The 18,471-nt window shown below is 45.9% G+C and overlaps 1 protein-coding gene across 1 annotated transcript in view; it reads right to left on the reverse strand.

Annotated features, from left to right (window-relative positions):
• Window positions 1–7,912: 7,912 nt before the first annotated feature.
• Window positions 7,913–18,471, reverse strand: part of LMNA (lamin A/C) — an 80,196-nt gene continuing 69,637 nt past the window's right edge. The window contains exons 10-12 of the mRNA XM_068252294.1: window positions 15,798–15,905; window positions 11,202–11,456; window positions 7,913–8,016 (exon numbers count right to left, since the gene is read on the reverse strand). Coding sequence (XP_068108395.1) covers window positions 7,987–8,016; window positions 11,202–11,456; window positions 15,798–15,905 — 393 coding nt within the window. The 3' untranslated portion in view covers window positions 7,913–7,986. The remainder of the gene's footprint in view (window positions 8,017–11,201; window positions 11,457–15,797; window positions 15,906–18,471) is intronic.

Consider the following 18,471-nt stretch of genomic DNA (forward strand, 5'->3'; position numbering starts at 1 on the left):
GATCAGGCACTTTGACCAGCTTTGGGAACACCTGTTCCCATTCACCGAACAGTGTAGTAAGGGTGGCGATGAGAACGCTTGTGTGCACGCTGCGGCAATCATGGCAGAGTACGTATATCTAAGCCCCTAAAACTAAGATGAATTCTCGGGGGCATAGATATACTATACCAAACCCAGGAACTGGTTTAACTCCTCCACTGTTTCAGCTGTCTTGATTGGGTGTGGCAAGAGTAGATGCTGCATGATAGAAGGCTCTGGCTCCAAAGATTTTAAGCTGGACTCTTAAGGTGGCCATACACTGGTCGATGTGCCATTAGATCGACCAGCTGACAGATCCCTATCTGATCGAATCTGATCAGATAGGGATCGTATGGCTGCCTTTACTGCAAACAGATTGTGAATCGATTTCAGCCTGAAACCGATCACAATCTGTTCAGCTGCTCCTGCCGCCTGTCCCCCCCCCGTATACATTACCTGAGGCTGGCTCCCGGGCGTCTTCTCCGCACTGCACCGCACCGCTGTTCTTGCTCCATCCCGGCGCTTCCTGTGTTACTCCGTGACCAGGAAGTTCAAATAGAGCGCCCTCTATTTCAACTTCCTGGTCACCGGAGTGACACAGGAAGTATAAGCGTACACTGGGACATGCGGAAATGCGGTGCAGCGAGGAGAAGAGGACCCAGGAGCCAGCTTCAGGTAATGTATACATGCTCGGATCGGGCCCGAATCGTACGCCGCAAGCGACGCGCTCCTACCGCCGGGCGATCGAGGGTAATTTCCCGCACGGCGCGATCGACGGTCCGATCCGATTTCGGGAGGGAATCGGATCGGCGGGTGCGTTTAGCGCAAGCGATTGGCAGCAGATCCGATCCCAGGATCGGATCTGCTGTCGAAACGGCCGTGAATCGAGCCAGTGTATGGCCTGCTTTAAGGTGGTCAAGTTATTGGATCCCTTTGATCTGAGGTTGTGGGAGGTGTGACACAGTTGCAACAAATCCTTCAGGGTATGCAGGGCTTAGGTCGTGTAGGGATTTGAATGTTAGCATGCCAATTTTGAAGAGGATTCACCATTTTTTGGGTGGCTAGCAGGGTGAGAAAACGGTTGGTGTTTTGAGACATTGGTGGGGTTGATAACGGTTGGGGTTTTGAGACATTGGTGGGGTTGATAACGGTTGGGGTTTTGAGACATTGGTGGGGTTGATAACAGTTGGGGTTTTGAGACATTGGTGGGGTTGATAACAGTTGGGGTTTTGAGACATTGGTGGGGTTGATAACAGTTGGGGTTTTGAGACATTGGTGAGGTTGATATATGTACATGCAGGCAGCCAAAGTTATCAAATACATATCTAGGTTCTTCTTCACAAGGTAGCCAGACGCAGGTCAATAACAGCCCGATTAGGCAAATGGTCCATCTCTGACCGGAGACTGGAGGGAAGGCATAGGGGTGTAGGCTACATACTACATGGAAGTGGTAAAATTGACCGAGCATTAGCCAATCAAAATTGGATGCGTGTACAAGGATTAAGACTCTAACCTGTGTACAGTTGCCCTGGAATGCTGTTTATCTCACACATCGATAAATGAGGAAGGAACACATGGTCACCCTAACAACCGTCTACCATAGAATGTGTGTACTCTGCTTTTAGTTTTCTATAATCCATTAGTCAGTTTCTGCAAAATGTTCCTACTGCCTGTTTTAGGGGTTGCAACCTCCCGTGTCATTCTGTGCTGTGTGTTCGTTATTCCTGAGGCTGGTTTCACACTATAAACTGACATTAGCAATGCAGTGCGTTGCGCACGCCGCACAACATCACCAAAACCAGGCCTTCAGGGAACACCGCGTTTGTACACGGTGTTCCCTGTCTGGCCACCAGCCAAGCAGGAAGTGACGCATGCTTGCGATCACTTCCTGCTTCAGGTATGTTAACCACTTGACGACCAGGGGATTTCTGTCTGATCTGTGCTGCGTGAGCTCTCCAGCCCGCAGCACAGATCAGCATTATGCCAGGGCGATCAGACCTACCCCCTTTTTTTCCCACTAGGGGGATGTCCTGCTGGGGGGGGTCTGATCACCACCGGCTTGCTGCGCTTTGCGGGGGGGCTCTTCAAAGCCCCCCTCCGCAGCATTTTCGGCGCTCTCTCCCTCCCTCTCCCTTCCCCTCTGAGCGGCGCAGGACGGATATCCGTCCTGCGCATTGTAGGATAGGCTTCAGCCTATCATATGCCGGCGATCCCCGGCCAATCAGAGGCCGGGGATCGCCGATCTGCCTTACGGCGCTGCTGTGCAGCAGCGCCGTATGATGTAAACAGCGGGGATTTCTTCCCCGCGTGTTTACATTTTGCCGGAAAGCCGCGATCGGCGGCTCTCCGGCTGTTCACGGAGACACCCTCCGTGAACGGACATGGAAAGGCAGCTCGAACGAGCGGCCGTTTCCATAGAAACCCGCAGACGACCAGTTTACGCCAATCAGCGTTAGCTGGTCGTCAAGAGGTTAAAATACGCTTCTGCAACATCAACTGTTTACAAAACTTTTGCATCGCCATAGAATAGACTTTCTGTTGAACCACTCCACCAGTAAGTAGTTATTTCCCCTTATGGACCAGAGCAATTTTCACGTTTCAGCGCTCCTCCCTTTCATTCGCCAATTTTATAACTTTATCACAACAAAATGATCTATATCTTGTTTTGTTTTTTTTTCGCCACCAGTTAGGCTTTCTTTGGGCAGTAAATTTTGCCAAGAATTATTTTATTCGAAATGCATTTTAACAGGAATAAGAAGAAACAAAATTGAAAAAATGAATTTCTTCTCAGTTTCTGGCCATTATAGTTTTAAAATACAAATGTGCTACTGTGGATAAAACCTACACATTTATTTGCCCATTTGCCCCGGTTATTACAACGTTTAAAATATGACCTTAGTACCACGATTAGTTACAACAACATAGGAGTAAAGTAATATATGTCACATTTTACTCTGAAATAAACAGACTTTGCATTTGTATGTGTTTACAAGTATTTAAAATTGTATAATTTTCATGACAGTGGTCCTTTAAACACACCATTTAGTTGCCGAATGGGAGCATTCATAACAACAAGTGTGTCAACAGTTGACACATGATGTAGTTACCTCCCGGTAAAAATGCTGCATGTAGCGCCCAGGGCAGGCCAGAGTCATGAGACAAAGGCTGGAAGGATTTGTCTGAGAACTGTCCACACAGGAGCAGCTTGCGAGCAACTAAGGATTAAAGCATTCCAGCCAACTAGCCAAGTACATCTGTAGGTAACTTTTCTTCAATAGTAGCACCATCATTTGGACCATCTGCTCTGCTTAAAAGCCTCTGGTTACTATTTAGCATTTGGTTATTATCATTGCTAACTAGTTAGCCTTAATTTTATCACCAGAGTTAGGGAAAAAATATCTAAAGCTCGCCATACAAACATTGATTTTGATCACCCAAATTGACCCCACCAGCCAGCCATCATGCCCTCCAAAAGTTTTGAGCTGGAGCCACCACTGGCCAATCAGATACAAGAGAAAAAAATATTTTTTAGCACTGACCATAAGCACCATATTAGAAAATACATCCGAGGACATAAAAAAAAAAATCCACTTACCTGGGGCTTCCTCCAGCCCCTGCCAGCCGTCCTGTGCCCACGCCGCAGATCCGCTTCAGGCTGGTGGTCCGGGGTCCGCTCTTGCACAAGATGCCGACTGCGCAAGCGGCTCTAAGAGTCGCGCTGACGTCATCCGGACTGTACTGCGCAGGAGCAGTAGTTCTGTGCCTGCACAGATCAGCCCGGATGACGTCAGTGCGACTCAATGAGCCGTGCAGTGGAACACAAGATGTAGGAAGATGCCGACCTGGCGAGGTCGGCCTCTGCACAGGAGGGGACCGGGAGCCAACGGAGCTGCGGCAAGGGCACAGGGTGGTTGCCAGGGGCTGGAGGAAACCCGAGGTAAGTGGATTTCTTTTTTTTCCCCTTGGACCTTCCCTTTCAAGAAAAAAAAAATGCATATTCCTTCGGTGATTTTCCTAGCAATGCAAAGACGAGGCAAACAACAAGTTGGGTTCATTGGTCTTTATTCAGAAGCTTATTGCGCAGAAATGTGCTTGTCACTATTACAAATTATATAGAGAAAGCAAAGCAAAGACAAAAATATACAATCATTGCGGTAAGGGTGGGCGGGACCGGAGCAGGCGGGTCTCCCGAGTATGAGACACACATATAAGGCACTTGAAGTCTATGACATTAAAGGCGACCATTACATATTTCAAAACATATCTCTGAGCACCCAGCTTATCACTCTGTTAGGATGCCGTGTCCTGAGGCTGGTGCTACCATTAAGGCATAGAGGGCAATTGCTCCACAGCCACCCCAATTCCCCCCCCCCCCCCCCCCCCCTCAGACTTGTACTCCCCGGGGCCTCTGCTCCATTTTTGTCAGGTTTGCTACTCACCTGTCCCAGCACGCTGCTCCCTCCGTGCTCCCCATCATCTCCCCGCTTGCTGTCTCTTCTCCATGACCCATTGCATGTCATAATGCTTAACATGCGCCAGGTCACTGAGAAGAGGCAGGTAGCAGGATGAAGACCGAGAAAATGGATGAAGCAGCGCATCCGGAGAGGTGAGTTACAGTGCTGCCACAAATCGTGCGAGGGCTCCAGAGAGCGTGGCTCAAGGGCCCTAGGGGTAGATTTTGCTGGAGGGGGCAGGTTACCTTTGCCTTGGGGCCCCTGCACCATTTTTGGCAGGATTGCTACTCACCTGTCCCAGTGCGCTGCTCCTTCCGTGCTCACTGTCTTCATCTCCCCACTTGCTGTCTCTTCTCCACGACCCGTCACTATGCAAAACATGCACCAGGTCAGGTCACTGAGAAGAGGCAAGCAGCGGGAGGAAGACAGAAAGCACAGATGAAACAGTGTGCTGGGACAGGTGAGTTACGGTGCTACCACAAATAAAACAAGGGCTCCGGACAACATGGCTCAGGGGCCCTGGGGGTGAATTTGCTGAGGGTGGGGCCCAGGTTGCCTTTGCCCCGTGGCACCACTGGAGATTGAACCGGCTATGGCCCTGAAAAGGAATAAGGCACAGAGTGTGTATCCTACGCCACAAGCAAACTAATAGGCTAAACATTTCGGGAGCCCACAAAATAAGACGTTCAAATTTCTACGCATTCTAAGGCACTTCGACATAACTTCCTGCAAGCATAATCACGTTACACTATTAAGAGCACAATTAAGTTTTCAGATTGTAAAATGTTACCAGCGTTTGGTACAAAGATTATTTTTGTATGCTGCCCCAAAAAAATGTTTTTTTTTGTGCAGTGGATGACAAACATCGTGATTTTTTTTTTTTTTAATAATACAACCGACAAAATGGGCCAGGCTCCTTTCCCAAACATCTTTGCTGCTCACCTTTTCTGACAATACCTAACCCTCTTCAAAACCCTTTGGTTCGCTCCTCTGATTAAGGAAAATAAAAAAATTCTACAACAACCTCTTATACAGATGCATCCAAGATTAAATTGTAAATATATATATATTTTTATATATAGATAAGTAATATTTTGTATATCAATGATACTATGCTTTGGGACGTGTGCTTTATAACTTGAATTTCAATCAAGCTTGGTTTTAACTTTCAGAAGCAGAAAAGAAGCCTTAGCAAACTGAGCCAAATCTCCAGATTTTTGGGGAGACTTTTTGGAATTTTTTTTTTTTTTTTCTTTAGGAGGCTTTTTGGATTTTTGGGAGACCTTTGATATGATAAAATACTAATGCTTTAAAGGGACACTTAAGTCAAACAAAAAAATAATGAGTTTTAGTCACCTGGGGCTTCCAATAGCCCCCTGCAGCTGTCCGGTGCCCTCGCCGTCTCCCTCCAATCCTCCTGGCCCCGCCGGCAGCCACTTCCTGTTTCGGTGACAGGAGCTGACAGGCTGGGGATGCGAGTGATTCTTCACGTTCCCAGACACATTAGCACCCTCTATGCTGCTATATGGTATATGATATATGCTATAGCAGCATAGATGGCGCTATTGTGGCCAGGAACGCGAAGAATCACTCGCGTCCCCAGCCTGTCAGCTCCTGTCACCGAAACAGGAAGTGGCTGCTGGCGGGGCCAGGAGGATCGGAGAGAGACGGCGAGGGCACCGGACAGCTGCAGGGGGCTATTGGAAGCCTCAGGTAAGTAAAACTCATTATTTTTTTGTTTGACTTAAGTGTCCCTTTAACATCTTTATGCTCCAGGTGAAAAAAAAATAGAATTTTTTTTAGAACACAAACACTTGAGAGCATTTCTCTGCAAAACAGAGTTTTTTTGCAGTTCTTGGCGTTTTACAATACTTTTTTCCTCTCATCTCCAAAATGTTTACAATAGAACAAGCCCTGTTTTCCAAAAACAGTGAATCTTTGTGCCAGACTTTGGTACATACAATATATATATATATATATATAGATACACAGAGAAAGACAGCTTTGCAATCTATATTATATGAATTATAAGCCACAATAAAAAAATATGAAGTTATAAGCGTTTAGGCGCAAGCAGCTTGGCGGCGGGGGTCATTATACAGTCATGATCCTCTTTTTTGTAGTATAGCCAATGAATCCAAAGGCAGTGGCCCCTCTGCACCAAGTTAGGGCCCCTTTATAAGAAACTAGTGTTATAATAAAAAATACGCTCAAAACGCCCCACTATTTTTTTTTCAACACTTGAGTAACGTTATCAAAAAAATATTTATTTCTGTACCCGATTTTTGGTAGAGTGCAATCATCTTTTTAACATTTATTTTAAATGTGGATGAGCCCGTGATAACAAATATGCAACAGTCACGACATGAACACCAAAAAGTTTCATCGTAACCTTTAGAAATACAATGGCGACACACGAGAGTATTATTCAACTAAGCTCCCTTTAACGTTTAGCGCCATTTCAAGTAACACAGTAGTGTTCTACAGATATACAGATCCTAGTCATCAGATCACACGTTGGCTATACTATTGAGTGTAATATTTGGAGGCGCTGCCATTTTGTTTGGTAGAAAAATGTTTTGAAATCCAATTTCCTTACATTACCAACACAATTGCATAGAAACATTTGGTATAATGCACTTTACATTAAACTACCTAAAGGTTGAGGGGAAGGCAGTAAACAAAAGGCAGCCCCAACGGCTCTCTCTTCCGGGCCCAATGAGCTGCAACTAGCAGGAGGAGGAGGAGCTTAAAGGGATACTGTAGGGAGGTCGGGGGAAAATGAGTTGAACTTACCCAGGGCTTCTAACGGTCCCCCGCAGACATCCTGTGCCCGCGCAGCCACTCACCAATGTTCTGGCTCCGCCTCCGGTTCACTTCTGGAATTTCCGACTTTAAAGTCTGAAAACCACTGTGCCTGCATTGCTGTGTCCTTGTTCCCACTGATGTCACCAGGAACGTACTGCGCAGACACAGACCATACTGGGCCTGCGCAGTACGCTCCTGGTGACATCAGCGGGAGTGAGGACACGGCAACGCAGGCGCAGTGGTTTTCAGACTTTAAAGTCAGAAATTCCAGAAGTGAACCAGAGGCGGGGCCGGAGCATCGGTGAGTGGCTGCGCAGGCACAGGACGTCTGCGGGGGACCATTAGAAGCCCCGGGTAAATTCAACTAATTTTCCCCCGACCCCCCTACAGTATCCCTTTAAGCTGGCTGGGGTGCCCCAACCCTAGGGGCCAGAACTACCTATAGACCTGATATAGATTTATACCTTTGGTTTCATTCAAAATAATCATAAACATCAGCTGCTTTTAGAATACAGGTTAATAAAAAAAAAAAACAACAAAACAAAATAAGCGTTCTTTTTTTTTTTTTCTTTTCCTTCTCTATAAAATACCTGATGTAAAAAAAAAAGTTTAAAAAAAAAAAAAAACAAACCCACAGGAAAAAATATAGCTATTTATTCTATGTATATAGCTTGGGCACTTGGTAGTGTTGCTGGAGAGGATGAGGTTACATGATGGCACAGTTTTGGGGGGCCACCTGGAAAACAAGACGACAATAAATAAATAAATAAAATGCATCTCTACATATAATATAATTTGTCAAAATGTAATAGTAGTATTTTTTCTCTTACTGGAAACATATAAAATATTTCAAATGCTTATGTATTTTGATGCTCCAGTGACTGTAGTTTAACCACTTGTGGATAGTAGGCTTACACCCCAAATACCCCCCCCCTCCCCCACCCCTAGTGACCAGGCTATTTTTTTCAATTTAGGCCACTGCAGCTGTAAGGCTTCGCTGCAGGGATGTACAACTCAGCACACAATCGATCCCCCGCCCCCTTTTCTGCCCACCAACACAGCTCTCTGGTGGTGGGCTCATATGCTTCCGGAATGTTTATTTTTTTTATAAATATTTAATTGTTTTTTTTTTTAATATAGCTATTTTTTTATTTTTGTCACCAGCCCCCCCCTCTGATAGCCAATCAACGCGATCGGCTGTCATAGGCATCAGCCTGAGAGCCGATCGCTCTCCTGCCTCCCAGGGGGACAGCGGGTCACATGGCTGTCCCCAGTACAGCGCTGCCGTAGATCGCAGCGCTGTACAGAGTAAATAGACGGCGCCGTCTAACAGTCTCCTAGCGGCAATCGCCGCAGGGAGACTGATGGCGGAGTGGAGCTCCATCATTCAAGTGGAGATGCGCACGAATTAGCACGCGTGCTCTCCTGCAAAACCCCGCCCCAGGACTTCACGCCAATTGGCGTTTGACAGTCCTGGGGCTGTCGCAGCATTCACACCCATCGCGTGATGCGGCCGTTAGGTAGTTAAGCAGTAGAAGGATTTGGTAAGAAAAGTGTTTCACTTCCCCAAGTCACTAAACGGCTCTCTGGTGCCGAAGCTAAGCGGCGATTTATTTGTAATTGTTTATCTGTTGACGTGGCGGCTGACCGAGATGGTCAATGAAATGCAAATAATTGTAAGTTAATGCACATTTTATGCAAACTGATGCATTTCAGAAAAGAATGGGCACTGACTAAATAATTTACAAATTAATATTATAAAAGAAATGTTATTAAGTTCATTTTCATTGCAGTTCCTCTTTATAAATAAAAAGTCTATCAAATTTGTGGATAAGTAAGGCCATATAAGAGTAATATTATAGTTTATCAACCAACATTAGGGTATGGCAATAGTTACAATATGACAATTACTTAAATAGCTTGCCAGGTGGGGGCTTCAAACACACGTCAAATTTTTATTTGTAAAATTTATTTTTCATAATAATCTAAACGCTCGTGCTAATTATTTTTCATACTGAAGGGGGCTGACAATCTATGGACAAAACAATTCCTACAACAGAAAGTATGAAATGACAGTAACTACCACAAAGGGAGAAATTTCCCAATGCGCTGCAATCCACTAGCTGCGGAATTATAAAGCAGACTGGTTGCCAGCTGTGGCTTATAAGGAGAGCGGTTGACGGTTGTGTCCAATAGGCAGTGGTCGGCGGCTGTGGCCTATAAAGGCAGTGGTCGGCGGCTGTGGCCTATAAAGGCAGTGGTCGGCGGCTGTGGCCTATAAAGGCAGTGGTCGGCGGTTGTGGCCTATAAAGGCAGTGGTCGGCGGTTGTGGCCTATAAAGGCAGTGGTCGGCGGTTGTGGCCTATAAAGGCAGTGGTCGGCGGCTGTGGCCTATAAAGGCAGTGGTCGGCGGCTGTGGCCTATAAAGGCAGTGGTTGACAGTTGTGGCTTACAAGGAGAGTAGTGAGTGGCTGTGGCTTATAAGGAGAGTGGTGGGCGGCTGTGGCCTATAAGGAGATTGGTGGGCGGCTGTGGCCTATAAGGAGAATGGTTGGCGGTTGTGGCCTATAAGGAGAATGGTTGGCGGTTGTGGCCTATAAGGAGAATGGTTGGCGGTTGTGGCCTATAAGGAGAGTGGTGGGCGGCTGTGGCTTATAAAGAAAGTGGTGGGCGGCTGTGGCTTATAAGGAGATTGGTGGGCGGCTGTGGCCTATAAGGCGAATGGTTGGCGGTTGTGGCCTATAAGGAGAGCGGTTGGCGGTTGTGGCTTATAAAGAAAGTGGTGGGCAGCTGTGGCTTATAAGGAGAGTGGTAGGCAGCTGTGGCTTATAAGGAGAGTGGTGAGCGGCTGTGGTTTATAAGGAGAGTGGTCAGCGGCTGTGGCCTATAAAGGCAGTGGTTGGCGGTTGTGGCTTATAAGGAAAGCGGTTGGTGGCTGTGGCTTATAAGGAGAGTAGTTGGCGGTTGTGGCTTATAAAGAAAGTGGTGGGCGGCTGTGGCTTATAAGGAGAGTAGTTGGCGGTTGTGGCTTATAAAGAAAGTGGTGGGCAGCTGTGGCTTATAAGGAGAGTGGTGGGTGGCTGTGGCTTATAAGAAGAGTGTTTGGCGGTTGTGGCTTATAAGGAGAGTAGTGGGCAGCTGTGGCCTATAAGGAGAGTAGTGGGCAGCTGTGGCCTATAAGGAGAGTGGTGGGCAGCTGTGGCCTATAAGGAGAGTGGTGGGCAGCTGTGGCCTATAAGGAGAGTGGTGGGCAGCTGTGGCTTATAAGGAGAGTAGTGGGCAGCTGTGGCCTATAAGGAGAGTGGTGGGCAGCTGTGGCCTATAAGGAGAGTGGTGGGCAGCTGTGGCCTATAAGGAGAGTGGTGGGCAGCTGTGGCCTATAAGGAGAGTGGTGGGCAGCTGTGGCCTATAAGGAGAGTGGTGGGCAGCTGTGGCTTATAAAGAAAGTGGTGGGCAGCTGTGGCTTATAAAGAAAGTGGTGGGCAGCTGTGGCTTATAAAGAAAGTGGTGGGCAGCTGTGGCTTATAAGGAGAGTGGTGGGTGGCTGTGGCTTATAAGAAGAGTGGTTGGCGGTTGTGGCTTATAAGGAGAGTAGTGGGCAGCTGTGGCCTATAAGGAGAGTGGTGGGCAGCTGTGGCCTATAAGGAGAGTGGTGGGCAGCTGTGGCCTATAAGGAGAGTGGTGGGCAGCTGTGGCCTATAAGGAGAGTAGTGGGCAGCTGTGGCTTATAAAGAAAGTGGTGGGCAGCTGTGGCTTATAAGGAGAGCAGTTGGCGGTTGTGGCTTATAAGTAGAGTAGTTGTGGGCTGTGGCTTATAAGGACAGTAGTTGTGGGCTGTGGCTTATAAGGACAGTAGTTGGGGGCTGTGGCTTATAAGTAGAGTGGTCAGTGGCTGTATGTGAGCAGTGGATTGGGCCTCACCTTAGCACGTTGGTTGTCCCCCATGATATAGGAGCGTGGTGTCAAGCTCTCTCCCAGGCCGCTGCTGCCTGCCCCTCCGCTGCTGCGGTAAGTGCGGGTTACGGTAGTATAGGAGCTGGAGGAGGAGGAAGCAGCTCCGGGAGTACCACCAAGGCCAGATTCATTCAGGGATTTTTCCTGCCCACAGAGCTTGCAAGTGATGAGGCGAGAGCGCAGATTGTACTCGCTGGGATCTCCGGAAGAATTCTGACCATCCTGCAGGGGTTAGAAAGGAAAAAAAGTTTAGTACAGTGCAGTGGGAGGAGCTACATACCAATATTAGTGGCATCCTTTTAGCCATATACAGTGCAAGAGAGCAAAGACATTATTGTTGTGGTTCATAGTCACTAAATACATTTTTAGATTGAAACTTTTCAGAATCCCTGAAGAAGAGACCTGGGTGTTCTCAAAAGTTTTCTTCTAAAAGTCTCAGTAGTCGGACCACAAAACCTAAGCAACAATTATTTTCCTCTCCTCCATACACAGGTAGTCTTGAACTTACGAACACCTGAGCCAATATAATGGCTGCACCCCCTCTCCCCCCCCAAAAAAAGTGAAATTTGATTCTGTGGAAACAAAAACAAACAAAAAAAGGTACCCAAAGATTCAAAGAAAGGAGTTTCTAAAATACATTAGAGAGCAATATAAAACCTTGGCAGATGAGCTTTTTGTCCCTAGGCTTTTACAAAGGACTAGAGGACATGATCTGCGCATGGAGGAAAAACAGTTTTAACCATTTAGGAAAGGATTCTTTACAGTAAGAGTGATTAAAATGTGGAATGCATTGCCACAGGAAGTAGTTATGGCAAATTCTAAATCTGCGTTTAAGGGGGGCCTAGATGCTTTCCTTGCGTTGAAAGACAGCCACTAATCACTAGGTAATGACCAGTGGTGTTGATCCATGGATTTTATCTGATTGCTATCTAGTCGGGATTTTTTTCCCCTTTTGGGGCTAATTAGACCATGCTTTGTAAGGGTTTTTTCTTGCCTTCCTCTGGATCAACAGGGATATGTGAGGGAGCAGGCTGGTGTTATTTTCTGGATGAACTCGATGGGCGTATGTCTATTTCAACCCAAATAACTATGCAACTATGTAACCTTGTAGTTTTTGACAAACTTGATTTTAAAAATGTCAAAAAAATATCTTTTTTTTTAAAAAAGGACCACTATAGCGAAAAAAGTAGGCAGTTAAAATCTGACAGAACCGACAGGGGGATTCTCAGGGATGTTTTTGTTTTCAATAGCATTTCCTGAACAGCAGTTTAGCTGCCAAAATAGTAAGATACCAGCCAGCCTCCCTACTCACTTGCACACTATTTTGTCAGACTTGACTTTAACTGCTGTTAAAGTGAACCTCCAGACTAAAAATCTACTTAGCAGCACTGAAAAGGCTTTTCACAGCATCAGAACTTTGGTTTTTTTTACCCAAACCTTATTTTTAGCTACACAGAAGAAAACTGCCCGAGCAATTTTCCCCTGATGCTGTGCAAAGCATGATGGGATTTCTGATGTTGTTGCTCTCCTTGTGCTGTTTTGGCGCACTTTTTTATTTTAATTTTGCATCTGAAATTTAAAGCGGAATATAACCCTGCATTTTAACTTTGCTCTAAAACATTATTTACAGCATATTATATGCAACCAGCATTTTTTTTTACTAGACCAGCATTGGAAGGGTTACACACAGAGTTTTAAAGTTCGTGCAGAGAACTGCCGAAGTTTAGATAGATACATTTAAGTAAACAAAATTTAGCAAGTGAGGAATGTTACACACTCTTTGGCTGTCCTCCAGCTCCTGCACAGTCAGAGAGAGTGAGTCACATTCCACAGTTGTTACATTTTGTTTTGCTTAAATGTATCTATGTAGGATTCGGATGCGGCAGCAGTTCTCTCCAGGAACTTTAAAGCTCTGTGTGTAACCCTTCCAATGCTGGTCTAGTAAAAAAAAAAATGCTGGTTGCATATAATATGCTGTAAATAATGTTTTAGAGCAAAGTTGAAATGCAGGGTTATATTCCACTTTAAAGCCTAGTGCGCGCAGCTGGGAGGGGTGATCAGGACACAGGACAGTTGGAACTGTGTCTCATGCTTTATCACCTCCTTTCAACCAAAAAGATGGCTGCCCTCATGACAAAGATGGCAGCCCCCATGAAAACACAAACATTTCCCTGTTCTTTTAAAACAGGGTGGGTAAGAGATTATATTACCCATTTTAATTAACATAACTAATGTAACTTAATGACAGTATGTTTGTCAAGCTGACGTTCCCCTTTAACCCATTCAGGTTCCGTGGTTTTCACGTGAGAAATGTTCACCTCCCATTCATTAGCCTATAACTTTATCACTACTTATCACAATGAACTGATCTATATCTTGTTTTTTCCGCCACCAATTAGGCTTTCTTTGGGGGGTACATTTTGCTAAGAGCCACTTTACTGTAAACGCATTTTAACAGGAAGAATAAGAAAAAAATGGAAAAATTCATTATTTCTCAGTTTTCAGCCATTATAGTTTTAAAATAATACATGCCTCCATAATTAAAACTCACGTATTGTATTTGCCCATATGTCCCGGTTATTACACCGTTAAAATTATGTCCCTATCACAATGTATGGAGACAATATTTTATTTGGAAATAAAGGTGCATTTTTTCCATTTTGCATCTATCACTATTAACAACCTTGCCGGTCTAAAAAATCCGGCAAGGAGGCAGCGCCGCACATTTTTTTAATTTTTTTTTTTTTTAAATCATGTAGCGAGCCAAGGGCTCGCTACATGATAGCCGCTAAGCGGCGGCATCCCCCCACCCACTCCGATCGCCTTCGGCGATCAGAGTATGCAGGGAATCCCGTTGAGAACGGGATTTCCTGCAGGGCTTCCCCGGTCGCCATGGCGACGGGGCGGGATGACGTCACCGACGTCATGGACGTCGGGACGTCATAGGGAATCCCGATCCGCCCCTCAACGCTGCCTGGCACTGATTGGCCAGGCAGCGCAGGGCTCTGGGGCGGGGGGGAGCGACTCGGCGCGGCGGATTGCGGCGGATCGGCGGCGAGCGGCGGCGATCGGAAGTTACAAGCAGCTAGCAAAGTGCTATCTGCTTGTAACAAAAAAAAAATTATGCAAATCGGCCCAGCGGGGCCTGAGATATCCTCCTGCGCAGGTTACCCCGAGCTGAGCTCGGGATAACCGGCAAGGAGGTTAACAAGTTTAAAATAAAAAAAATATAGAAATATTTCATCTTTACATTGATATTTAAAAAGTTTAGACCCTTAGGTAAATATTTACATGTTTGTTTTTTTTTATTGTAATGGTTTTGTTTTTTTTTATAGTAAACATTTTATTTGGGTAGTTTTAGGAGGGTGGAGGTAAACAATAGATTTATAATGTAAATGTGTGTTCATTTTAATTTATTTTTATTTTCAGTTGTAGTATTACTTTTTGGGTGACATGAGTTTGTTTACATGACGTCACTCTAAGCGTAACACACGCTTAGAGTGGCGCATCGGGGAGGGAATGGCCAGAAAAGGCGCAGCTTCCGAGAGAAGCTGTCGCTTTTTCAGCGGGGGAGAGGAATCAGTGATCGGGCACCATAGCGCGCGGTAGTTTCTACGTCCAGGAACCAAAATAGGTTAAGGAAATGCCGTTGAAAATAAAGAAAACCCTGAGAATCCCCCATGAGGAGATGGACTGGCCCAAAACCCATCCGTGCTGTCAGATTTTAACTGCCTACATTTTTAGTAGGTCCTTTAAACTGGTAAGATAACATTTTGCGGAGGGTACGGGGGGGGGGGGGGTGTGTCTTGGAACAGCACGGGGTGCGGATGGTACAGGGGAACAGAGGTGGCACATAGGGGGTCACTGGACACACATTGGGTACAGAAGGGGTACAGGGGATAGAGATGATGCAGTGTTTTGTCCCCATCTCATTCATTAGCCGGGGACTACCTGTACTGAGATTAGTAAATGAACATGTATAAAGGTCTAAATCGCATCTAAAGTTTAAAGTGAACCAGAGACGAAGCACCCTCATGTATTTTTATCATATAGATCAGTGGGATCATTAGAGAAAACACCTACCCTGCTCTCTGTTTCATCCTACACTACTCAGTCTGCTCTGTTGCAGCCCTGATAAAATTCCCGACTAAGCATTCAGTCTGGCTTTGCTCAGGAATCATTATAGCGGAGTCATTATAGCAGAGCCACAAGGGGGCAGGCTTGGGCTTGAAGACATCAGAGAAGGCAGACTCAGCTATAATGATTCCTGAGCAAAGCCAGACTGAATGCTCAGGGATTTCACCAGGGCTGCCAACAGAGCAGGCTAAGCAGTGAAGGATAAAACAGAGAGCTGGGTAGGTGTTTTCTCTGATGTTCCCACTGATCTATATGGTAAAATACATGAGGGTGCTTCGTCTCTGGTTCACTTTAATCTATGAAATGCGTTATTTCGTGTAAGGCTGACTCAATGGCAATAGAGGAAGTTTTTGTGTAAGATGTTACGCAATTCAGTCCTCTTACGCTTACCGCTTGGCTGAGAATAACCCGCTTCTCTGGACTTACTTGATGGTGATGATGATGGTGGTGGTGGTGTCCATCTTCATCCTCGTCGTCATCATCATCATCCTCATCGTTCACCGTAGAACGCACAAGTTTTCGCATTGCAACTTCCTAAAAGGTAAAATTGGGGTTAAATGCAACTAGAATTTGAAATTTGCATCTGACATACTGTTCTATAGCCGCACCAATTAAAAGGTTTTTTTCACCTGGTTTGGGCTAAAGGTCTACGAGGTGACAAGTGACATGATAAGATAGACATGTGTATGTACAGTGCCTAGCACACAAATAACTAGGCTGTGTTCCTTTTTTTCTTTCTCTGTCTGAAAGAGTTAAATATCAGGTATGCAAGTGGCTGACTCAGTCCTGACTCAGACAGGAAGTGACTACAGTGTGACCCTCACTGATAAGAAATTCCCCTTTTTACCCTCTTTCTTGCTCTCAGAAGCCATTTTCTGCTAGGAAAGTGTTTTATAGTTGGCATTTCGTACATACACATGTCCATCTCATCATGTCAATTGTCACCTCAGGTATCCTTTAACCCTTTCCAATCCATAAATGAGATCACCCACGTCCCCTCCTCCAGCACTTTTTGTTCTCTGTGGGAGGGATTTGAGTGGTCTCGGTGGTCTGTTCCGGGGAGAGCCGGTGGGGTCTCTACGGTGACCTGTCCATCAGCAGGGGGGGGGGGGGGGGGGCGCCGGTTTGCGCTCCACCGCACAATCTATATGCGCCAGTATGATACACATGCCTGGCGCCGGGGGGACTCGGGGGTTGGAGGGGCGGGGACAGGTCAAAGCGTCAGACTTCTTGCAACACTGTAGTCTGACACTTTGATCACATGGGCCTGACGCCGTGTTTGATTAGATGCGATGGCTGCGGGACCAGCAGCAGCCATATTGCTCCTTGTTGGACATAGACAGTTTCTCCCCCCCCCCCCCCCCCCCCCAACTCCTGATGGTGGTGAACTGACAGTGGATTGGAAAGAGTACCCTGTAACAAATCATAGCAGAACATTAAAAAAAAAAAATCAGAATGCCTATTTTAATGTTAAGGTTTCATCACCAAAACCACATCCTATATCTATATACAGCTGAATCCCAGTTATCCAACACCTACAGGAATTGGTAAAGGATGGATAAATGTAGTTTCTAGTAGCTCCTGAGTTGCTATTAAAAATAGGCCTCGATAAAATACTATACCTCCCAACTTTCTGAGATAAGAAAAAGGGGGCACATAAGACACGCCTCTGCCACACCCCTAATTACGCCCCCTGCCACACCCCTAGTCTCGCATACCATAAAGATTTCATTTTTTAAAAAAAGTGTTTTATAATTCAAACCACACTGGTCCTCTCTATCCTGGTTCATTTTCCTTCATATGAACATATTAAGAAATATATTGATTTAAAGGATGGGAATAAAGATTGGAGTGAAGTAAACACATTTTCAGTACAAAAATGCATATATTTAGATGGATCTGTATATCAGTCCTGAAAAAGGGACAAATGAGGCAGAAAGAGGGAACGTCCCTCCAAAAGAGGGACAGTTGGGAACTATGCAATACTATAACCTCTTGCTTCATACCCTCACCACAAACTCTGCGTTCATGTTCAAAGACAGTAATAAAAGCAAAATGTACTGGAAAATAGCTTTGAGAATCCTACAAGGCCGCTATTTTTCTTCTGGTTGCTTGAGATTTCTGGATAACAGAGATTGGACTGTGTAGATGTACAGTATACTGGTATGTAACCGCGCCACACAGCCTTCTCCCCAGAGCATTCTGGGAGATCAACTGACAATGCTGTTCACTACATAGCTGGAGGGTAAAAAAAAACCATCCCAGCAGTGATGCACCTTGCTAGCAGTAAAGTTGTCAGCATTACCGAGCTGTGAGTTAAAGGGATACTGTAGGGGGGGGGGGGGGGTCGGGGGAAAATGAGTTGAACTTAACCGGGGCTTCTAATGGTCCCCCGCAGACATCCTGTACCCGTGCAGCCACTCACCGATGCTCCGGCCCCGCCTCCAGTTCACTTCTGTAATTTCAGACTTTAAAGTCAGAAAACCACTGCGCCTGCGTTGCCGTGTCCTCGCTCCCGCTGATGTCACCAGGAGTGTATAGCACAAGCCCAGTATGGTCTGTGCCTGCGCAGTACGTTCCTGATGACATCAGCGGGAGTGAGGACACGGCAACGCAGGCACAGTGGTTTTCCGACTTTAAAGTCTGAAATTCCAGCGGTGACCTGGAGGCGGGGCCAGAGCATTGGTGAGTGGCTGCGCCAACACAGGATGTCTGCGGGGGACCATTAGAAGCCCCGGGTAAGTTCAACTCATTTTCCCCCGACCCCCCCTACAGTGTCCCTTTAAAAACAAAATAAGCTATTTCATTCAACAAGTTATATTCAGCGCTCCTCTTTAAATATGAAGCACTAACACTAAGCTTTGACCTTCTCTAAAGCCCCATCTACACGATACGATTCTTTGTGCGATTCGAATACGATTCTATTTACGATCCGATTTAATCAGACATGTCCGATCGGGATTCAATTCGATTCAATTAGTTTTGCCATTGTTATGCAATGGCAAATCGAATTGAATCGAATCCCGATCGGACATGTCGGATTTAATCGGATCGTAAATAGAATCGTAATCGAACCGCACAAAGAATCGTATCGTGTAGA

This window comes from Hyperolius riggenbachi, chromosome 9 (assembly GCF_040937935.1).
Source record: "Hyperolius riggenbachi isolate aHypRig1 chromosome 9, aHypRig1.pri, whole genome shotgun sequence".
Lineage (NCBI taxonomy): Eukaryota > Metazoa > Chordata > Amphibia > Anura > Hyperoliidae > Hyperolius > Hyperolius riggenbachi.